At 44.8% G+C, this 23842-nt stretch overlaps 2 protein-coding genes and 1 long non-coding RNA gene across 4 annotated transcripts in view; 1 reads left to right on the top strand and 2 right to left on the bottom strand.

Moving 5' to 3' along the window:
- The window catches only part of LOC116452268 (cytochrome P450 7B1), a 40592-nt gene extending 25673 nt beyond the window's left edge, over positions 1-14919 (top strand). For both annotated transcript variants that reach the window (XM_032126535.1, XM_032126525.1), the window contains 3 exons: positions 187-393; positions 6408-6586; positions 10587-14919. In XM_032126535.1, the coding sequence (XP_031982426.1) occupies positions 187-393; positions 6408-6586; positions 10587-10883 (683 nt within the window). In that variant the 3' untranslated portion in view covers positions 10884-14919. The remainder of the gene's footprint in view (positions 1-186; positions 394-6407; positions 6587-10586) is intronic.
- On the bottom strand, positions 904-19460 carry LOC116452278. Its single transcript, XR_004243455.1, has 2 exons — positions 18584-19460; positions 904-7774 (listed from the first exon to the last, which is right to left on the bottom strand). It is a non-coding gene; the product is annotated as an uncharacterized LOC116452278 (long non-coding RNA).
- A 1303-nt stretch (positions 19461-20763) lies between these two features.
- Positions 20764-23620, bottom strand: BHLHE22 (basic helix-loop-helix family member e22). The gene has a single exon (XM_032126520.1). It carries the CDS (start codon positions 23420-23422, stop codon positions 22523-22525), a length of 900 nt encoding a protein of 299 aa, XP_031982411.1. The 5' UTR covers positions 23423-23620; the 3' UTR covers positions 20764-22522.
- Positions 23621-23842: the final 222 nt, after the last annotated feature.

Here is a 23842-nt window from a genome sequence, read left to right as displayed (position 1 = left end):
CCCCGACATTACATTTCAAACTATTCTCATTAAGCAGAAAATTAGACTTCAGAAGCCTATTGGTCCTCATTAGCATTCACTGATCCTTGGCTGGGTCTGTGTCCTAACATCTTTTAATTAGCACACTGCAAATCTAATCAGTGTAATAAACGCTATTAATCTTCCTTTTCACTTATTTTCTCCCAGCACATCATTTTGCCTTCCTGTGGGCCTCTGTGGGAAACACGATTCCAGCTACATTCTGGGCCATGTATTATCTTCTGCGGCACCCAGAAGCTCTTGCAGCGGTGCGTGACGAGATTGACCATTTGCTGCAGTCAACAGGTCAAAAGAGAGGGCCCACATATAACATCCACCTCACCAGAGAACAATTGGACAACCTGGTCTACCTAGGTAATTTATTTTTATCTGTTAGGAAGAGAAGAGGGGCTCTCCCGGCAAACTCGGTTTATCACTCATTTCTGTTTACTGAGAAGGTGGAGGACACAGCTGCCTAATTGACATAATAACACCCATTTACATCAATTATAAATTATGTAGTTTATAGCTGTAGATACTCTCATTGCATGTAAACATTAAAGCCTAGGTAATTAACTATGCAAGGTATGCAAAAGGCTAAATCGAAGCTTTGCAATTATTTGGAAAAAAGTTGATGCCTATTAAGTTGTTTGATTCTGAGCATCTGCCGAAGTGTTAATGCATTTCAAATACTTCTGTATGGTACTGCCAAGAAAGACCCTTTTCTGAAATTAAAGGGGGATAGCGTATTTAAACCGCAAATGTATTTTTTCTGCAAGCAATTTCTTTCTCTCTTCAACCAAACAAAAAAGGCTTCTAAAGCAGGCTTCTGTTGGGCAATGCTTCCAAATAAAATATAAGATAAAAATTTGCAGAGTAGAAATGGTGTTTTCAGTACTTTATTCAAAAGAGGGAGCTTTAAGGGAGCTACACGTCTTCCGGTTCTGGATCAGGGGTTCAGAAGGAGACCCTTACCAGTGGTCATTGGAAGTTGTTTGAATCAGGAGCTGTATAGGCCTTCAGAGCATCAGCTCTTGGTTTCACTTCATTTGGTGGTGCACAGACACTGGCAAGAGAAATGGTGAAAATAGCCCAAGGGAGGAAAGAGGGTGTAGCACATAGGTACCTAACCTTTAAGCATCTGAAAGTCTCCACAAGTAGCGTTACAAGGTTAGACAACAGCTGAATAAAAGATTAAATGTTCAATAATCCTCTGTTGTTAAATATCAAAACCAATCCCATGTTCAAAACAAGCTCATGTCTATAGATCTTGATAGCTCATGACCTGAACTGATGCTCCACTCTTAAACAAAACTGTGTCAAGAGGTGGTGGTGGAGCAGTGCATTCTGGGCCTGGTTTGGATCTTTGTAATAGTTGCCATTCTCCAGGATCATCCAGTGTGGCATGTCTCAAGAATCTCTGTGCAAACTTGATTTGATTCGTACAAATATAAAATTGAGGCTGATTAATTTCCTTTGTGTTAGAGCATTAATATTAATCTTATGTATCATAAGTCTACTAATTTGGTTACATCTGGAGTCATAGATGTTTTGATGCAGATTTATCTCTAACAAATTGAGAATGCTTTTGAAGTAGAGGAGATATTGGATGACAATTCTGATGAGTAACATGACTTTCTAAGCATTTAATGGACTTTTAAGGAACACAAGTAAAACTACTTCACATTAGAGCTAGCATACACCAATAAATAAGTTACCAAGCATCAAGAAGATCAAAAGAGAATTTGGTTTGTATTTATAGACTGAGATGGGAATGGCAATGAAAAAAAGGGGGAAAAAGGCTCCCCAAAAGTGTAGGACTAAGGAAAATAAAAGCATGTAGTTTGCTAAAACCATCTGGTGCAAAACAGTATGAACAGTTTAAAAACATTAACTGTGTCATTCCTCTGCTTCTTGAAATCTTGAAGTACCTTGGTAGCATTTGATTTATGTGTTAAGAGGGAAGTGCCACATCCTACTTTGTAGTATTCTTGTAACACTTTTGTTAAATTTTATAATCATGTCAAACATAATGTGATATGAACAGAAGCTAGATTTCAATTCTTCTGGCACTTTAAGTCATAAACGGCTCGATACTGTCCCATAAAATAATAATATAGAAAAAATCTGTACCATAGGAGAATTAGAGTCGTGCTTCAGCGGAAAGGGGAAAGGGATCTTTTGTTAATAAGTGTGTAGGAGGGATGAAGGTCCCAAATTGCATTGCTTGCACACCAAAAACTCCCCTGTTGCAGGAAGGCCACTGACCCCAAACCTCCAAGAGCTTTTCCTCTTTCCGTTCCCTCTGTGCCAACCCGGAGCATAGGAAACTGGGATTGTGTCCCTGCTCTCGAGTGAGGCAGACCAGGTGGGATGCTTGCATGTTCATCACCTTGTCATCTCATTCTCCTGTTTTAAGCGCTCTGATTCTCCATCCTCTTTTTGGCCTACTATAACAAGAGACTTTTTTTGGTTCTTCATGCTATGGAGAAGAAGCACAATTGGTAAAAGTCTGTCTCAGGAAGTAGCATTGTTATTATGGTCAGATTCTTTGGGTCTAGGGAACAACATGGTCGGATTTACTTCTAAATTCTAAGCACAGGTATGTGATTATTTTATTTAAAAAAAAAAAACCAAAATAAACCAAAAACCAAAACACATTCAACCCAAAATAAGCTAGCAAATGTTGGCCCTGATTATCTTTTTCTGATGGCATTTCTGGGCAAGCACTCTTTGTATTGTCTACATAAAACAATATAATCCCAAAATCCAAACGTGTGTATTTGTGCACACAGAGTAACATACATTATTAGACATTGTAGATCACAACAGAACTCTCATCTGGTAAAGGACACATGAAAATGGTCTGTCAATTAAACTGGTTATAATGGAAATGCCAAGGGTAAAGCAGAGATGTACTTAGTGCATGTTTAATGCTAGGCATGTTTAGTCAGTTCGTTTGTTTAATATTAGTCCATTCATTTATATGGTGAAGTATTCTTGCCCCAGGTCATTGCTGAATCCCAGATATTCCTGCAAAAAGAGCACAGCTTGAAAAATTGTTTCGTGCACAAGAAAGGGTAGGCACCCAAAAAGACCTAATACAGAGTATGTAGTCATAACACAAATGCTAAGCATTAAAATCATTGGTTGAATTGAAAGAAATAAATATATTTTTCTGGAATGGTCTGGGCAGTGCCATTTAGTTCTTAGTAAGATGCAAATGTACTTGTTTCAGATTATCGTTTGTGTTGGCACACCATGATGCCCGTGGGTAAATGACCCCCCCAAATATTTGCATACTCAATAGCTATTTTCCTACAATACACTCTAATAATTATTGTACCCTATTACCTGCTCTGTATTAGTGTAAAATTAACAATCCATTATTACACAATAAGTTTTATAAAACATTTACAGATAGAGATCATGTTTAATTAAAATTAACTTGCCTACTAAAGCCAAATGCACTTATGATTCGCAATGACCTTTTATTACCTGCAGTCCCTTGTTTTGGCTGGATGATTGACAGCTTGCTGTTTGGCTACCATGTTGTATTTCAGCTGACAAGACTTTTCATTTTAACTCAATTTGCCTGCCTATCACAAGCTGGTGGCAGGCCAGGCTCAAGTCACCCAGCTTTGCCTCAGCAGCTTGCTCTATTTCTCATTAGTACGCATTTATTCAGTGGAAATTGGAAGACAAATGCTTGAAGGCATGTGAACTAAGTATAGCAAATTAGGGTTTAAAGACTGAATATTTATAAGTATATTGAAACAGTTTTTTAAAAAAAAAGTCTAGAATGAATTGGAAGCTGAGTGCTAGCTTTAGTATAAGAGAAATGAAGAGAGAAGTGGGAGGATTCTAAGAATAACAATACTATGAGAGATATCTCTCTCTTCCCCCCTCCTTCTCTCTCTCTAGAAAATATGTAAAATCTCTCTGACAACACCTTATCAAACAACAGCCTGGCTTCTTTATGTAGCACTTGCACAGTGAAGTTTAGCATCTCATGTGTGTAAGAAGGGGGGAAAAAATGAGGGTCATGTTCATTTGCTGCTTGGTTATCCCTTGGTATGCTTTAAATTGCCTTGTTTGTTCGGCACAAGCACAGAAACAGATGTTGCTCTACCGTGCTGGATAATTTACTGTACCTCACAGTGCAGAATGGAAGGCCTCCCAGGCTACCCAGCTGGTCTGTCAGCAGCGATGGCTGGTGTCTGCTGAACTATGACAACTGCAAGTAAAGGCTGCAGTTTTATTGTGCAGTTGTCATTCCTCTCAATGTATAGCTCTGGCATTTGTGGAAAGCTGACTGTCTATTTTTTTAATGTGAGCCTGCAAAGCCATATAAGCTCCATTCTCCTTTGTTGATCATAATGTGACTCATTACTTTTGTCATCTAATGATTATCGGCATGATCGCTCAGAGCGAGAGCCAAGCTCGCCTTCCACACATAACTGGTACTGGAAGGTAAAACAGATTTGTCATTTACGATCTGACCGCTAAGCCACACTTTGTGCTCCATTATTGTGATTAACTTCTGCATAAGATATGCTGCCCAATTGTCATTTGAGATCCGGCAGCAGGCAGGGACTGCTGCGCTTTCTGGGAGGATGTCCACCGATAGGATGTGACCGCATTGCTTGGGTGGTTAAATGTAAACCTGCTATTTTGCCATGGCACTTTAATAATTATTTCTCTTTTTTTTTCCCTCCTTCCCTCTTCCTCATTTGATTTCTGCTGTCTCTACATATGTCACCACCATTTCCAAATGGTGGACTGGTATGAAGCTACCAGCTTCATTTTCCGCGGGTTGAAGGCAGGCTGGAGTGGAGGCTGGACCCTTCCTTTGTACCGCATAAAGTTTTGTTGCCAGAGCACTGCCAGTTGAAATCTATCGTGTCAGGTGCCTTGTGGCTATCCGCAGTAGAGGCCATCTTCTGGAACCAGGGTTCTTTTCTGGCTTCGTCACCAACAAGCCGATTTGACTCTGCCTGATTATAGTAACGAAGGCAGTCCAAAAGAATATGCACAGACTCACTGTACGTCACATTGAATCACGGCGCTGGCCACACAAAGCTGACCGCAGCCTCATTTCTTTAGACAAATGCATGCTTAAGGAAAAACCTCCTGCAAGAAAGCATCCAGGGCCACTTTATTTGCTATGCATGCTGCACCAGATTTAATTTTTAGTGAAAGAACGTTTGTTATTATTTTTTTCAGAGGCATCTGCACTGGGTAGCTACTGTCTCTAATAAACTAACCTTTTGGGTGCAGCAATTGCAGTGCCTTGGTGAACACTTAGAGAAGGCTTATTTGATATCACAAAACATAAATGAAGACACAAATGGATTATTACATGCAAATGAAACCCTATTTTAGGCTATTTTTCACACTAATGATTAGAAGGAATCAAGTCACATATAACAGTGCCCATACACGCTGGTGGAAAAATAGTCAGTTTTGATTACAAAGTGAGAGATGCAGCCCTAGACAGGAGCTACATGCTGATATATATGCTATCAGAATGATTTATGCAAATTATGCATATTATTCCCAAAGGAATTCCTCCTCAAACTGCCAGGATAAATTGCCGGAAATTAGCCATAAAATCTGTCGTGCTAGGAGCAAAAGGTGAAGGCCACTGGGAAAGCAAGGACATTCAGCTTCTGGAGCCTTCCGGGATGTGATGGTGGAGACAGAAATCTTGCTTTCCCCAAACCTGAAAGGACTATGTTTTGTTTCCTCTAGGCCAATTAGAAGTGTCTTTCTCTCTTAAAATTACCAGGCAAATAATGAATTGCTTTCATTCACTCTGACCACAACAGACACTATCATTTGGCAGCATAGTGCATTGAAAAGAAAATACATTTGAAAATTCTCAGAATAACTACAGAATTAACAAGCAGAATGATTTCTAATGTACATTAGAAATCCATTACATCCAACAGCTTTCAAAAGGCAAGCTAAACAGCTCCATGGATGCTCTCGCTGGTATTTGTTTGCAACCACCAAAATATATGTAAATGCATAAAGTGTTCATGTCTTTTGATTGTGTTGTTTTCAACATGATGCCTGAATAATGACTTTCCACCCAAAACTTGGTGCTCCTTACAACTGACAGGATTTCTCATCACCATCAGTGAGAATCACGTCGGGAGGTTCAGCATCCCGACTGGTCCACCCCAACCCTGCGGGGTTGTTTATTGCCTCCTCCTGGTCTCTGCTTTTTGTTTGGCTTCGTTTGTGTGGTTTTTTCCTTTTTTTTTTCCTTTAGCCTGCCCTACTAAACTCCTGGAGAATCAGCAGCTGTAGCCATGTATGACTTCCAGTCATCTCCCATATTTCTGATGCCTCCCCCCCTCCCCCGTTTTGTTTAATCGCAGAGAGTGCCTTAAACGAGAGTTTAAGAATGTGCTCGTCCTCCATGAACATCCGCATCAGCCAAGAGGATTTTGTTCTCAAGCTTGAAGGGAATCAAGAAGTCGTTTTGAGGAAAGGAGACTGGATAGCCCTTTACCCGCAGATTTTGCACATGGACCCTGAGGTCTATGAAGATCCTAAGGTAAACATTCAGCTGGTGCTACTCTTCCTACTCCAGGCACTTCGAAGCAGCCAAGCCTTTTGTGATCTGTGGGTTGTTGGTTTTTTTTTTTTACTGCTGTTCCTTCTTGTGGAACAAATCTTCCTAGTTTCAGATGTATTTTCTAGGGCCCTGCAGGTCAAAGGATTCACGGCCTGAAGAGAGAAATATGGTGATGAGACTGACTGCAACTGCTTTCAAAGGAATTGACAGTTGCACATTGACTACCATAAACTTTAGGCTAAATGTGGGCTTTGTTTGGCAGTGGATCATTTGATACCCAAGGAGGGCTGAATAATAGAAGGTGGTTTAAATAGCAAATAATGTGGGCCATTTAGCTAAGTGCCCGCAAAGCATCATTGACTCTCTGAAGCCCTATAATAGCAGTGTCTTACTTGAGCCTTATGCTTTTTCACCTCCCTTCGTAGGGATTCACCCCTTCTTGATCAATTAGAGTGTTGTGAACTTGAGACTGTAAAGCTGTTGCTCTGCAGCGAAGCTCGGAGGGTAATTGTGTCATCTCCTTGTATTTTTCTCTGACGCTCAAGTTAATGAATATCAAAGACTCGAAATTAATCCACCCTGCCTCAGCTGTAATACAGCTTCAGAAGTTCACCACCTGAATGCAAATTGAATAGTCCTCTTCTCAGCTAGGTTGCTCCCCAGATTGCTGTCCCCAGCCCAGGGTGGCACAGAGGAAGAGCAAGAAAGGGCAAGGGTGCATGCTGACGCTATTAAATGGCTCGTCTGCCTGAGAGGCAAGAGCTTTTTACCTCATCCATTCCTCACCCCTATTTTTCTAAGCAAATGGCTGTCTCCCAGCCATACTGATTTCCATCCTTGGCATTTGAGGCAAAGAAGAAAGGAACTGGATTTTTTTACATGTTTATAGAAAGCCCGTGTTAGAGACATTGCTCTCTGAAGCTCTCCCTTCCAGGAATTTAAAGACGAGAGGTTGCAAAGAAAAGATGAGATTCAAGTGTCTCCTTGGTGCAGGACAGCATTTCGTTGTGTAGGAGCTCTGCCAGCCTCAGTGAGAGGAGGTGTGGAGCATGTTGGAGTCAGCAGGAGTAAGGTATAGTCACTGGGATGAACGCTGGAGCCGTGGGAATGAAAATTACATTCAGGGGAGCTCTGCTGGCTGTCCCCACCCAAAAATGAAGATGAAGCCTGCAGAGAAAATTAGGGTTTTAAAAATAATTAATCTCCTGGCAAATAGTTGATTAATATATTTATCCTTAAAAAGGACAGATAACAGCTAACAAATAAGCTCTCTTTTTTTCATTTTATCCTTAACACTTTATTTTGGAGAATGTTATTGATTTGTCAAAAGTCCATCTGTTTGTTTAGGTCCTAGACCAAAAGCATCAGTGTGGAAACTGATCTCCTCCCTTATCCAATAATTGCCGGAATATATTACCATATTTCCATTGCTTGGATATATCTGCTTAGTATCAGCTCTGCTCAGCTTTCACAGTACAGCTTTAGTTCATATATTTTATCTTTTTGATAGTGAATGAGCAATCCACACGTTGCAGTACATTGATTTCAGCACATGGGCCCTCTCGAAAAGTGGGGAAATCACTGTTCTGTTTGGTTCTTAAAATATGCAGTGTGCTTTCAACAATAACTACTGAGGATCAGATAGAGATGGAGAATGAATTTTTTGAAAGGTGCAGTCTTGAGCTTGTCATATATTTAGGGAAAACTTTTCCTGGGAAAACAGGCAGCTTGACGAGATAATTTTGTAGCAATGCTTTTTCTCCTGGATACATAAATTTAAGTTCAAGCTATCTTCTGCTTTGGCACCATATTGTGTAAGTGTAAGCATATATTTCTGACCTCTTTCTCCATCCATTAAGGCCTAAATAAATGAGTCAGTTTTCTATAAAGTGTATAAGTGAACCCCTAAATTCCAGCTCAGCTAGTTATAGAGCTCAGTAAATGAACTCTGAAAAACCCATAGAGTAAATATCAGGAAACCCTGCAGGAAACCCTCTATGGTGACATCCCAAACAAAGCTAAATACAGTATGTGACAGAAAGGGACTTATATCAATCGCAGGAGATTGCTCAGTTTTCATGATACTTGCAGCAGCCCATCCACACAGAACTTCATTACCTGTTTTTGCTCAGTATCTTGACCTTTTCCTTGCTGTCAGCCACCATGTCTCATTCAGGAGACTTTGCACATGGCTGAAAGTTCCTTCATTTTTAAAAATTAGGCTTTATTTAGCCAGTAAACTAGCTTGTAAGGAAACACTACTCAACCCAAGGGGCTTCAGCAGCACAAGCCTGAGTTCGATGTCACTGTCATTGGCTACATTCCTGTCTCGCACTTGTTTTCTGTTTTCCCTATTCCTTAGACAGCAATTTATTTTTTGTTAAAAGCAATTACAAGTCTCAGAAAGCTCTTAATATGACAAAGAAAGCATAAGGTTTGACCCAGTGTGTCTGTGTGTTCAATAACACAGCTCTTAATTGCTCCAGACACCAGAAGTGCACCGTGTGAAAATGTTTGAGCAAAGTGAAGAGCTCTGAGTTGGGTTTTTAAGCTATTGCAGTTCATACTTAGAGATGCTTTTTTAGACCAGAAGGACTTAGAATTCAGGAAGTAAATCTTACGGTATTCTGGCCTTTCATTTGTTACTGTGCTGCTTCAAATGAAGCAATAACTTCCTGGCAGAAAAAATAAAGGCATGCTTCCTTTTGGCTGGGGTGTTCAAAGAGACTGAAAATAATTACTTGTCAGTGGATACAGACATAGAATCACCTTTATATTTGTGGAAAATCCAGGCCTCTGCCATTTAGTGAAACAAGCTCCTGTTCTTTAGCACCCAAACTTACATCCCACTGCACCTAGTACTCGTTCCCTTTCTCACTGACCACCTCCCCTGACACTTGCTTCTCAACAGCAAGACCTGGAGTGCATGATTTTCAGAGCCTTTAATTTAACGGGTAGATCACTATCAGTGTATTTTTAATGGTGGTGTGGGGTTTTTAATCAGTTGAGGTCGATTTCTGTCTGACTGACTTGTTCCCAGGCAGCTCCAAATGGCTGCTGCTATAGCAGATGTATGCAAAGCAGGACAAATGCTAATGAGTGACCATAAGCAAGAAGTGCTTGTCATTTTTATTCAAAGCATGCAGGAGGGTTTTGTAAGTGGTTAATTTGCCATTGACTGAGTGAGGATGCCAGATCTCCTCCATTCAAAAACACAAATTATCTCTAAACAGGGATCCTGCTACTCAAAAATAGTTAGAAATATGTTCAATTTATGGAATGTAGGTTACAAGTGTGAACTCAAGCCTTACTTAAAAGCACCCTCTTTATAATGGTCAGTCACTGGCAGTTGTCCTGCTTTGCTCACAGCTTCTAGAGCAAAATATTTGAAGGTAAGATGTGGCAAGTTAAGCAGCAACCATCTCCAACTGAAAGGAAAATTGACTGCAAAGCACTGGAGTTTTCAAACAATCTGCACCATTCGGTGCAAGAGAAGGGTGGATTTTGCTCTAGCTTGCAGGAGCAAAATTGGTGCAATGCATTAATTTATTCATAGGCATTTGCAGAATTTAGCAGATTATCCTTATTCATGATGTATGTATCACACTGAGTGCATATGATGCTTTACAAGAAAATTGTCCTTCCACTAAGGTTCATTGTCCCTGCTGCAAAGCGGTCAAAATCTAATTACAATCAATATAGGCCAGACACTTGCTGGATGAGATGTGGAAGTTGAAGGAGCTTGATGTAAAAGGACTAAGCTAAATAAGTGGATTTAAAGAGTGTTCTTTGCAGGCAAGATAATGTGAGTTAATGAAACTTGAGGGAACCAACTAAAAAGAAGAAGCTGTCAGCTCCTTGTCTTCGTCTTTATCTTATTTTCTGGGTTTCAGGCGTGTTACCATTGTGCAAAGAAAGCAGCTCATGTAACTGCCTTGTTACATATCATGCTGTCTCTCTCTTTCTCTTTCATTTTCAGGAGTATAAGTTCGATCGATACATAGAGAATGGCAAGAAGAAAACCACATTCTACAAGGCAGGAAGAAAACTGAAGTATTTCCTAATGCCCTTTGGCTCTGGGATCAGCATGTGTCCAGGGAGGTTCCTCGCAATGAATGAGATGAAGATGTTTCTTTTCATACTATTGTCTCATTTTGATGTAGAACTAGCAGAAAACAAATCTGTCAGACTTGATAACAGTCGCATGGGCCTTGGTATCCTCCTGCCAGACGTTGATATTGCCTTTCGTTACAAGCTAAGGTCCTTAAGAAATTGAGCAGCTGCTTTTATGCCTTCCACTAATCTCCATGTTTGCTCTGTTTCATCACTCAGCTTTATATTTTTGGAAACATTTGCTTTTCCCTCTCTGCTTTTACCTCCTTCCTCTTTGTTTCTAAGGAGAAAAGCCATTGGGCTGGAGGTAGAGACCAGATGCAAGGATGTGCAACCTCAATTTGTCCTGCCTGAGTTGTGAGAAGTGAGGTGACATGACAAGAGTCTGGCCAAGTAAATAGCCCAGCATCTCTACAAGGTGCATCCCCCCATGCTCTTGGCGGTGAGATGAGAAGGATTTAGAGGAAGGATGAATCCAGGCCACTTGCATGGGAAATGGGCTCAGCAGCCCTCTGTCACAGGGTTAGATTGGGAGGTCCCATACACCCATCATCTAGAGGAATATCAGCATCTGCTCATAGAAGCATAATAACAAGAAAGGGGGAGCTTATTTCTAGATGATGAAAGAATTTCTAGTTATAATTATCCTAACTTTATATTTACTTTATTTCTTTAATGGTCTTGAGAGTCTTAGCCTTTTATTTGGGAGAGGTGATGGAAGTTGTGTGGGGTGGTGGAGGATGATTTGCAAGAATGTCTTACTGACAACACATTTCTAACTTCAGGTTTATGTACTGAGGGTGAATGCTTTGCTTTCTTGCTCCTTTTTTTTTTTTTTTTTTTTTGTGCAGTGCAAAAAAATTAAAATATGTGATTTCTTTCCTGCAATCATTTAAAGTCAGAAGGGGAGTTCTGTTGATTTTAATAGGCTCTCAATCAAGCCTAAATTATCTATTTTGGCTTTTGAGCCCCCCTCCCTCCCACCCCAAGAAGCATATTCTTCAGGGAGAAAATATACAAGCCTGTTTGAAATTATTTTATCACCTCAAAAATTAGCTTCTCTTTCTCTCACTGTTTTTCAGTAACATGTTCGTGCATTTATTTTGACCGTTTCTTATATTTCTTCATTTCTCCAAAAAGGCAAAAGAGGAAGAGGTTTTCAAGGGCAAGTGTGGTATCTAAAACTGCTTTTTGATGTTGTTTTACTTTGCCCACGTTGTGCATAGGCAGAGTAGTGTGACCTGTGTTTGGAAACAGAATTGTCCATCTGCAAACTGGAAAATAGGCTCTTCCCTGGGGCCAAAATCTGAGCAAGTGAAAACCCTGGGCAGCCACAGAAGTTTATACTGGCTGCCCAGCCTGCTTCACTGGGTGCCCAGCTCTTGTTTGGAAAATAATTTCCTAGTGCACAAGATCTGAGATTTTAGACCCTGTCTCTCTTCCCAGCCATCACTTCAGAGACTGATGAGGATTCCCGTGCCTGTCCAGTCTCAATTTGCCAAGATGATAATTGCGATGGGAGAATAGCCATGTCTGTGGGCCTTGCCTTGTGTTCCTAAAAAACATCTCTCTTTGGGATGTGCCAGAGTAAGTCTTCCAAAATCAGAAATTCTACTCATCTGTAGAGCACTTGATGGCCTGTGGATGAAAACTACTACCTACATATTAAGAATTATTTATTCAGTTCAGTTATTTGTGTAAAGCATATACCCTAAATAAGCACCAGCATCAGTAGAAAGGCTTTCAGAGATTGGCACAGTCACCTTCCAAATCCTCCAAGAAGAAAATTGTGATTTTGTGGGATTTATTGGAGAAACATTTTCTCTTCATATATAGTATTGATAATGTCTACAAATTTGGAGTACACTTACGTTAAATGGGCTTTGCAGTTGATTAAATGTTTTAACTTTACTTCAACATTTAATCAGCAGCAAAAGCTGATTATTGCTTTGTGCCACAGAATAAAATTGGTTTTTATGGAGACATTCTTGTCATCAGGTTACTTACTCCTGTAGTTACTCTGTAGAAGTACTCAGCTGCAGCTCACAATCCAGTTTGGACATTAGAGCCTGGTTTATTGAGAGAGGGAATGTTGATATCATTACACTGTTGACTGTATTCCATTATTGCTTAAATGTAAGCTGTAAAATGTCTCATACCACAATTATGATGAATCCTTCTTTGGCATCCAACTTTAAAACAAACCTGAAGCAACTGTGAAAATAACAGTGGGTATTTGTTTTAAACAGAAGCCTCTTTTTTATAATTGTATTCTATTTTTAGGATTTTGAATTAGAGTGTCACTGGCTGCTGCAGAATTTGATAGGGCATAATAGGACTGTGCCAAAAGTACATGCAAATCATTAGTAGTTTCAGATTAATTGCTGATCAATTTGTATAGTATTTTTCTGAAATTAAAAAAAGAACTAGATTGTCTCCAAAGTAGCAAATTAAATCTGTAGGGTATGCTCAATTGAAAAAAAAGAAAATGGTCAGAAACTTTCCCAGGAGTTGCAGGAAACCTCTATGAAGGCGCTTGGAGGCCTTGCATCAGAGTTAGAGAGCACCACACAAGAGGCCAGCATTCTGCTAGGATAAAAGTTGCTTGCTGTTTTTGCTCAGGAACCAAAATAATCAAACGCAAAGCAGGATCTGTCCAGCCTGGCCTGGAATTGTGTCCCTGGTAACCCATACTCCTGGTAGATTAGTTTTGCTGGTATGCAATGCATCACTACCTTGGCATACCTCGGCTGCAGAGGAAGTAAACCTCACCCCCATGTAAAGTCATGAGAGCTGGAGCAGGACAGAGGAGAGGTTAAGCCCTTCTGGTCTGTGCATTCAGCAGCTGAGGAGGTGACATATTGAGAGCCAGCAGCTGGTCTGAGCAGGAGTGACTCCGTCTCCTGGAGCAGGATTGAAAGGCCCCTGGTGTTGGTATTCCTGGTCAATAAGCTGAGACAGCACAACACGGTAAGGGTGCAGCATCCCCAAAAGTCCCAGCTGAGCCAAGCTGGCTGCAGGGTGCTGTGCCAAGAAGAGCATGTTTCATTACATAGGGCACAACACCGTTTTTGATGATCTCCTCTGCTGCAGGACCCAGGAGTGTGCAGCTCTGAGTGTCTGTCACTGGAGCACGAAGAGGCAAAATCATCTAAGCAGAAACAGCAGTGCTGTTTGCAAGCATTCAGGTGCTGGTGGGGCTGCAGGGCAGGGCAGGGGGAGGCAGTCAGACCTGTGCTTCCCTCTCCCACCTGTCCACTTCTGCAGGGGGGTCTGCCCTGCCAGCCCAGCGGTGTCTGCTGGGGGCAGCCACAGGCCTGGCCAGGTGCAAGATGAGGCAGGAGGAATACAGAGCTACCTCCTGAATTTCTCTGCTGTTCCTCGATGAAATGGTGCACTTACCCATCAGTTTGAGATGTGACTTGGCTGGTCACTACCAGCCTCTGACTGTAAGTTGTTGATATCTATGGCTGTATCAATAGCATCTTCTGCTATTAAAAAAATATATATATATAAGCACCTTTTTTCCTCATAAAAAAAATAGGTTTAAGTCAATATGGCCCATTATAGCACCCAAGAAGAAAGTTAATTTATCATGAGCTAATGTGAATGCTAAAATGTAATTTTTAATTACTATTCTTATTTTAATTTACAGATCGTATGTTCTCCATTTTCATGCCGACGCTTAGTACTGCTAGATGCTATTGTAAACTTTTTAAATGTTCCATTATTTAGGAAACCATCTAGTATATGTGTACCTGTTTGCGAATTAGATTTTCATATCTTTGTCAATATGTCCTAATGTAATAATATAGCCATGTAAGACTTGTTCTTTAGTTTATACTTTGAAGCTAGCTGCATGTCACTACTTTTGGCACTGCTATTTTTATGTATAATTCCTGGTGTGTGAATTTCTCTTGTAGAATTATACACGATCTTTTATTTTGTCATTATTGAACTTTCTGTCGTCTGAGAGATTGTGAAGTGCTCTTAATTGTGCAAACTGACAATTTGTATATAGATGAACAACAGCTAGGTTCTGCTTTAACAGTTAATATCCAGGGTTCAGGCTCCTAGATCCACTAAGGTACTTCTAAGCAAGAAAATCAAAATGTCATTATTTTAGTAATCTAACATCTTAAGGGAGTTTTGTATTTCAAGGACACAATAAAAAGGAATATATCTATTTTAATATTGAATGATTGTCCATGGTATTTTTTCCAGCTTATGTTTATACTTCTCTCACAGATTCATAACTATTGCTTTATTTTATTAATTATTATTTCAACATACTGCATTTTTCTATTACTTGATCTTGACAGATATTTCTGTAATAAAAAAAATAAACCCATTTAAATTCAGCAGTGGAATGCAGAAAGTCCTCTGAATATTGGAAATGATCATGTCTTTTTTACCACAGCCCCCCCCCCATGAAACATAAGCCAGTTCTCATCAGATGAGGTAAAAAAAGTGGTGCTTCTGACATTCTTAGAACATTATTCAGAATTAGCATAAAGATCTGCAGTCCACTAGTGATTCCTAAGTACAGCTCCTAAGCTTTTGCTTTTGCAAACCTCCATGTAGTACAAGATGTAGTACCTAGTGTAAAATATTCTGTCTTCACAGATCATTCATTTTAAAGGAGGATATGAATGAAATTGTTACAATACACAGCACTGCACCAGCAAAGCACAACTTGGATTTTCTAGGTATCACTGTAGCTGTTGAGTTCTACAAGTAGGTATTTAATATGAAGGTTGTACCCTAAAGACATCGGTGTTTCTCCATTCCTTCATGCAGAAATGCTTGTCAGGTATGTCTGCGAGGGTTATTGAAGATACTTCCTAGAGAAGACAGACCTGCAGCATTTTCTGGATTTGATAAGTACGTGTGTAGCTGTGCAATTGTTTTAACTCCAGGCTATATTAGAAGTTACTGAAATTATAAATTAAAAAGTGGCATTGTTTGAGATTTCTTGAAGGACACTTTTCTGAGTGAGCTTGCCATAATGGTCTGAAAGATAGCTTGAAAGGAAGGAATTAGTAAGATCCCCTAACACTGTATTTTATTTAGTATTTGATACCAGCTACTCTCTTGATCCTAATTGCATAGCACTGTATTTTAAAACTGTTCAAGGTAGCAATTTATGAATATGCTTAACTCACATGAATAGAGCTATTCTAACTTCCAGACCAGAGAAAGTGAAGTATTTTCCTGTCTACTATCTAAACCAGCCTATGTTCCCTGGCTAGTCATGTCCCCATACCCACAATATATCAGAAAAATGATCTCACTACAAAAACACACGTTAAAGCTATGCTTATGAAAGTATAGTGATCCTTAAGTTATTGTCTATGTTTATAATTAGCAATGATTATGAAGAAATGGTTGCTGCATATATAAAAGTGTATTTTAAAAAGTAGACAATGTTCCATTTTAAATTGAAAGCAAGGAAGCTGTAGTGGGATCTTGGTCATCATATAAACCAGTACTGTGTTTATTCTATGCATCAGGTTTTCCTGGGATCTCATGTACTGAAGTTGTATGAGTACATCATTTATAATAGTAGAAATGTGCTTGTCTTCAAAACTATTCACACCAAAATAAATAATCAAAAGAAGCCTGAGCTTCAGCTGTTCTTACTAGAAGCCTTGCAGGATTCTATCTTCAGAGATTTGTTAAACCAATTTTGACACTAATGTGTTGGTTTATTTTACTTTTCCTCAAAACCAGCAGCTTTGGCTACAGAAAAGTTGAATAAAAATCTAAGTTCTGGCTACAGGGAGAGTAAAAGTCAGTAAGCAAACACCCTGTGATGACTTTTGACAGTGACTTCTTCCCCATCAGCTCATCTTTCCAGCTACCTCTTTCTTCCAAACAGTTTAGTCACTCGCTAACCTCCTACAGGCAGCAAGTCTTTTCCTGTCTAATTTCCATCTTGTGAGCAAATGAATCGCCTCTCTTCACAACGTATCTTTCAGTTGCCTTTTTAAAATGAGTTCTTTACTGCAGCCTCTTGCAAAACCGGATTCGCAGGTGGCTGCAGCTGGGAGAAGTGCCGCCTCGCTAAAGCTTTGAACCTGAAAAGCGGATGCGCATTAGTTGAGCTCATGCCGAAGCACCGGGGGATGCTGCCGTTCCGGGATGGCTCCTCTCCGGGACGCCCCCGGCCCGCGGCGGCGGCAGGGACCCGCACCCTCGCCCGCCCGCTGCCCGCCGGGCTCCCGGCGCCGGCTTGCTCTCCCTGCGCTCCCACCTTGCCCGGCCCGCGACAAAAATCAGGGGAGAGGGGGGTGGAGAAAGACTCCTGCAGCCCCTTCCTGAAAGCATCACGAGCTTCCAGGGATGCTGCAGTGGGACAAGGGGACGGGACCCCCGAGGAGGTTCCATGGGAAACGGTCTGGGTGTTCGGTGAGTTTGGAGGGCTTCGGCTGGTGGAGAGGAGTTTTACTCTGGAAAGGCGATTGTTTTTCCCTAATCCTCAATTAGGAAGATTTAAAAATAGTATTAAAGGGGCAATCTGTTCTGCAACTTCTCGGAAGAAATAATTGTTGATTTAGATAAGCACTGATCCCTTCAGTGTTTGATGAAGACGTTAATTTATGGCTGTCTAGCAGGTTATGGCTGTCATTAGATTTTCAGCTTTGTCTCTCTTCGAAATGTATCTTTATTTTTTTATTTTAATCCGAGACAATTATGTAAGAAAACGGTTATGTTTGATCTAAAATACATCATTTTCCTATAGCATTTCAAATTATTCACAGATCATAGTTCTTATATGTGCATATATGAATTTAAAAATACAGCAGTAAAGTGCTTGAAACAGACCATAAATTTGCTTCCTCTTTTATTACACGTCTCTGAATCAGGTTGAGAGGACAAGGGCAACTGGGGGCTTGGGGAAGGATTTAACCCTTCCCGAGGCTGGAGAACCAGCCGAACCAAACCAAATTCCCCTCCGGAGCGCTTCGGGGGCGGGTGTGGGCGGGCTGGGTGACACCGAGCTGATGAGTGACCACGGGGAAATTGGGCTGGCTGCAGCTCTGTGCTCATTTAGCAGATGTCCCTTCTGCGACGTCGTCGCCTGCTAGGAGCCCGCGAGTGGGGCTGGGGGCCGGGGCAGTGCCCCGGGGCCGGGGCAGCCAAGCCGGCGCCCGCTCCCGGCAGCGGCTCCCGCCTTCGCCCCTGCCCCGGCGGGATGGCAGGGTAGGAGCGGGCACCATCGGCTTAACCCCTGCGGCGCCTGCCTAAGCCATGCGCAACACTTCAGGGAGAACCTGCCCTACGCCCTCCATGGGCTCCGCCAGTGCCGGAGCGTTCCCAGGCGGGGGCTGGGCCCCGAGGGGCAGCAGCGACCCCGCGGAGCGGGCGGGCGGCGGGGGCCGGGGCCGGCGCGGAGCCCAGAGCGACTTCCTCAAACTTTTGTCCCGCTCCGCAAGGAGCTTTTCTGCCGTTTGCTTAGAGCCTCAGGATCCCTCTGGCCTGTAGGCAGGGGCGATACGATCACAGTTACAAATGATCCTGGAGAGAGTCGCGGAGTCCCGGTTCGTTTGTTTTACCCCCCAATAGCCTCCCTCCGCCGCCGCCACCACCACCACCACCAAGAAAAAAAAAAGGTGTTAATTGCTGTAAAGTTTCCGAGCACGTGGATAATTTACTTTGACTGCTGCGGTTTAATTAAAAGCAAACTTATTTATGTTTCTGATGTTTATATTACGCGATTTAATTACGTTTAGAGGCAGCGTCGCACTTTTTTTTTCCCCCTTCCACCCTAAATCACATTTTCATTAAAGGTTTTAATAAGAAAACTCACTTGACCACTATTCATTATCTAGTCCCCTCCATGCACACAAGTTCACTTACCCATTCATTTATTCACTTACTCATTCCAGCAGATCCGCTGCAACTGCTGCTAGCAGGGATGTGAACACTCATAATTATTTGTCAAAGTCTGGAAAGTGTATTATCCCTTCTTCTAGTGGTAATTAGTTACCATAGCATCTAATACGTAAATGTGCCCAGAGCACACCATTAACAGTTAAGCGGAGGATTCAATTTAACACATGATTATATCTTTCATAAGTCATTACATTAGGAAAGCCAATGTCACTCATGCTGGGACAATCTCAGGCTCCGAGCCGGGGTAAGGGGCCGGGGAAGGGAGCCGGGCTGGGCGGCGGGGGCAGAGGGAGCTCCGGATGAGGCTGAGGGAGATCGGTTCGGTGGGGCAGTTGTGAACGGGGAAGAAGCTCTTTTGAAAGGGTACATGTTCATTTCTGGCTAAGTCATCTGTCAAGCTTTAAGGGGGGGCGGGGGAGCCTCTCTCCTCCCCCCAGCCCGGCACACATTACGCTTGCATTGGCAAGACCTGCTCAGGGACTGGCCCAGTGGCTTCGCGCCGTTTCCCAGGGAGGATGCTCGGTGCAGCGCGACAGGGGAGTGGTAGCACCTCTACCCGGCACGGACCCCTCGCCCCGCTACGAAGCAAGAGAAGAGGAAGCTAGAGAGCCCTAAATCGGGCGGCAGCGGTAGCCAGGGGTGACAAAGATTTTCATTCCGCTGTCCCGTCGCTCCGAAGCAGAGGCAGGCGAGAGAGCGGTGAACGGAGAAACCGCTCCGTGTGCCATAGACGGCGGCGGCCGCCCTCGCTCCCCAGCGCTGGCGGGGAGCATTCCAGGCCCGGCCGCAACACTTCGGACCCTGCCCAGGGGAGCCGGGTGGCAGGGCGTGGGCCTCCTCCAGCCCCTTGCCTTCCCCAACCTTAGGTACCGGTCGCTCCAGGAGTTTGCTGGGACATGGCTCGTCTTCCCCCACCCCACGGCCGGGTAAAGCCGAGCAGCGCTCGCTCCTTCCAAGGGAACCTCTCCGGGAAGGAAGCCCGCTCGGTAGCCAGAGACATTAAGCGGTAAATATTGCAGCCAATGTGTCCTGCGATGTTAAATGCACGAACACACACTCACACAGACACACATACGCACACACACAGGCACGCACCACGCCAAGCTGGTGGCGGTGGTTAATTCCTAATCAGAATGATGGACAGCAGAGACAGAACAATACAAACTAATGGCTGTGTTGCTGATCACTTTACCCCTTGATTAAAGACACCCAATTATGGCGCAGAACAGTGTCGTAATTATGTTCCTTAATCACATCCAGGAGGTTTAATTGCCTTAACGATGTGTTTCATTAAATGAATTTAGGTATTATAGTCGACAGTTTTCATACACAGTTGTTTTCAAATTAACATAATATTAGACATCGTCATGGAAATTGTTTTAATAATCATAATTAGACGCACCCAGCCTTTGTCTAGTAAATGCTGAGAGACGCTTCTCCTTGCGCCTGGGGGCTGATCTGCCCACCCTCTCTGGGCTGCCTTCCCACAGCTCCGTGGCACTTTACAGTTATGTTTCCTGAAAAGTTACAGGTTCTGATTAATCTTTTTTGATGGGAAGTGGAGCAGAAAATATTTATCCCCTTCCCCCGCCCGTGGTGCTGCCGTTGGGAGAGGCAGCTCCGCGGACACCCGGAGCCGGCCCGGGCCGCCCGAGGGGAGGGGGGAGCCGCAGGACCGGGACCCCTGGCCCGGGCTTAGCGCGGGGCAGGCAGCTTGGGGGGGGCTGCCTGCTCCCCCTGCCCTCGGATTTGGGGCAGGGCGGAGGGTCCACGAGGGGAGGGGCGGCTCCAGAACTCGGGGGGTAGGGAGGAGGGGGGGCGGTCCTGCAGCTTACCCCGGGGCGCCTGCAGCCCCACGGCTCGAGGCGGGCGTGGGGCCGCGGGACGGGCGGGCAGGGCCCGGCGCTGCCCCACGGCTGCCCCGCAGCGCCGGGAGCCGCCTGCCACGGGAGCGGGAGGAACGCAGCGCGGGAGGAACTCTCGCCGCCCTGCCTGGGACACGCGGAGCCGGGAGTGGGGTGACGGGGAGGGTACTGGGGCGCACTCAGAGCAAGGCAAAGGAGGCAAAGAAAACTACCCACCCCCACCATCCACCTCCTTAAATCTGGATAGATATGCTTAACAAAGCACAGCACAATACAAGCGTTTGTTCAAAATATTTTAATAAAGATTCTTTCCGACATAGATACACATACAAACGATCGTACATTGCTGTCATAATCTGATTGACCTATTTAATATATATCACTCTTTACACATCCGTGACCTGCCAACAGATCCATCATGGCTCCTATTTTGCCATCCAACCTGACAGTCCGAATTTGTATTATCTGCAAGTAGTGGAAAATAGCAGGACTCGTTTTTTGAAAAGAAAAAAAAAAAAAGAAAAAAGAAAAAAAAATCTTGATTTACAAATGGCAGAGAGACAGCCACCCAGCCATGCAAACTCAAACTGAAGGCTCACTTTGGGTAAATAGCTACTTCTTGCTTTTCATCTCTCATTTTTCTTTCAAAAAGAAAGAAAAAAAAACCAACAAAAAACCCAAACAAAACCTCAAACCAAAAACCCACCTCCCACATCCCCTGAAAAAGGAAGAGAAGAATTCCGCGCGTCTGTAAATCAGCCTAAAGTATTTTAAAGTATTTCAAAAGAATCATCCACAGTCAGAATAATTTACATACACATTAAAAGCGGTTTAAATTATACCTTTGAAAACACAGCGCCTGGGAAAACATTGGCTTGGCAAGTGTTCTTGTAGCAGCTATTGCTCTGATGCCTTGTAAAAGTAAATAGTTATTACCTGTTATAATGCAAAGAATACCCTTTCAAAAATCAGTTGGTTGAGCAATTAAGAATACACTTTTCCTGTAATTTTTGGACTGAAGCAATTTATTAAAGCTCAATTTAAATACAGGGATGATGCAACTTAAAATCCAGATGACCTTTCATAAACCTAAGCAGCTCGGATACATCAACATTTCTGGTTATATGTTGTTGGCAAATAAATGTTTTAAACACTTGGCACACAGTTTAAGTTAATCCATAAACAGAATTTTAGAAGCATTTAAAGTAACTGCACATAAGACCCATGACCTCAACACATGATAAATATCGTTGGCGTGGAAGGGTCATTTTAAAGAATAACAAATAAATAGCATGTCTTGTTTATACATCATTGCAAAGTGGAAAGAAACAAGGTGCACATAAATATTTCTTTTAAAAATGCGATACTTTCAGCCACACGGAGTAAGGGTTTTGATCGGTTTTTTTTTTTTCTTTTTTCTTTTTTTAGCTCTCTCTTTTTTTTTTAAATCACTCTCACCAAACTTTGCGCATTTTCACAGGATCAAAGTTTAGAGACCATAAAAAATACAAAGTCTTCCATAGCAATGGTCCAGTCTCTTTGTTTCTGCGAGTCACTTAAATAATAAGTTTACACTTCAAGTTTGTTTGTTTCCTGGCTCAGAATAATAATAATAATACTGCTAATAATAATTAATTTAAAAAAAAAAAAAATCTATGTTCAAGTGCCCTCTCTGATTTGTCCCCGGCGATAGCCCCGGCTCCCAGCCCGGCCTGCTATTTCCCGGCCTCTCCTTTGTCCGGACGCGCAGCGAGCCCCCCCGGCCCCCCCCGGGCCGGGCCTTCCTTCCTCCCCGCGGCACCCCCGGCCCCTCGCCCCGTCCCCGCCGCCGCACGCACGCTGGCTCCCGTCGCCGTCTCGTCTCGGCGGCACCCGAGGAGAAGAGCGAGGCGAGGCGAGTCCGGGCGGAGGGCGGCGGGGGCCGGGCAGCGGTCAGTCCCTCCGCCGCCTCCGCGCCCCCCGGCCCGGGACCGGACCGCCGGCTGTCGCCGCTCCCCGGGGCCGCGGCGGCGGCGGGGGGCGGCCACGGCGGCGGCGCTTAAGGCTTCTCCGTGCACTGTTTGCAGAGGCTGGAGGAGACGCTGTTGAAGATGGCACATTTCTCCGGGCAGGAGGTGGCGGGGGGCAGCCCGGCGCTGAAGGGGTAACCGGCCGCCTGCTCGTAGGCGCCGAGGGCGGGGTGCAGCGCCGCCGCCGCTGCAGCCGCCGCCGCGGCGGAGCTGGGCAGGGAGGCGGCCGAGATGGCCTGGCCCTGGTTGAGATAAGCCACCAGGCGCCGCATCTCCTCCAGGGCCTGCGCCTGCATCAGGATGTAGTTCTTGGCCAGGAGGAGCGTGGCGATCTTGGAGAGCTTCCGCACCGAGGGACTGTGCGCGTAGGGGATGACCGCCCGCAGCTCGTCCAGCGCGTCGTTCAGGTCGTGCATCCGCCGCCGCTCCCGCGCGTTGATGTTGAGCCGCAGCGCCTTCTGCTCCTTGGACTTCTTGCTGCCGCCGTGCCCGTGGCTGTTGGAGCAGCTGCCCTCGGCCGCCTTCAGCCCCCCGCCCCCCCCTCCGCCGCCGCCCGCCGCCGGCGAGGCGACGCGCGGGTCCCCCCCGGCGCCGCGCAGCACCAGCTCGCAGCGGCCGTCGCTGTCGTCGTCGGGGCTCTGCTCGCCGCCGCTGCTCTCGGCCACCGAGCTGCGGCTGGCGCTCTCGCCGTACTTGACGCAGACGGAACCCGGCGGCAGCGCCAGCGGGTCGCCGCCGACTCCGGGCTGCAGCAGCGCCTCGGGCTCCGACGCCTCGTAGCAGGCGAGCGGCGAGGGCTGGCGGTCGCGGGGGTGGGAGAGGTCGAGCCCCGGGGGCGAGCGGAAGGCGGACTCCATGCGCTTGGCCGAGGCGGCGAGGCTCTTGTGGAAGAGGTCCTCTTCTGCGGGCAGCCCCAGCGCCCGCTCCATCGGCGCCCCGCTCGCCTCCGCCTCCTCCGCCCCCCTCAGCTCCCGGCCCGCTCCTCCAAGGCTCCGCGCCGCGGCGGGCGGCTCCCCGGCGTCCCGCTGGCAGAAATCGTTCCCCGGCTCCCGCCGGGGCTGCGCCGTACCCGGCGCCGCGGCTGCCCCTTCTCTGGCTCCGGCGGCAGCTCGGACTGCGGCTCCGGCTGTGGCTCCGGCTGTGGCTCCGGCGCGGGCGGCGGCTCCGGCAGCGGCTGTGGCTCGGGCTGTGGCTGTGGCTCCGGCTGCGGCTCCGGCTCGCCCTCAGCAGGCGCCGCGCTGGGGCATTGTGCGCTGCCAGTGGAGCCGCTTCCACCGTTTATCTTGCTTGGATTCACCTTCAAGAGATTTCCGGACCCATCAACCAGCAGCCGCCGCAGACGGGGGAGT

This window comes from Corvus moneduloides, chromosome 1, assembly GCF_009650955.1.
Source record: "Corvus moneduloides isolate bCorMon1 chromosome 1, bCorMon1.pri, whole genome shotgun sequence".
NCBI classification, from domain to species: Eukaryota; Metazoa; Chordata; class Aves; order Passeriformes; family Corvidae; genus Corvus; species Corvus moneduloides.
The sequence above is the reverse complement of the archived record's forward strand: the minus strand, read 5'-3'. Positions and strand labels throughout refer to the sequence as shown.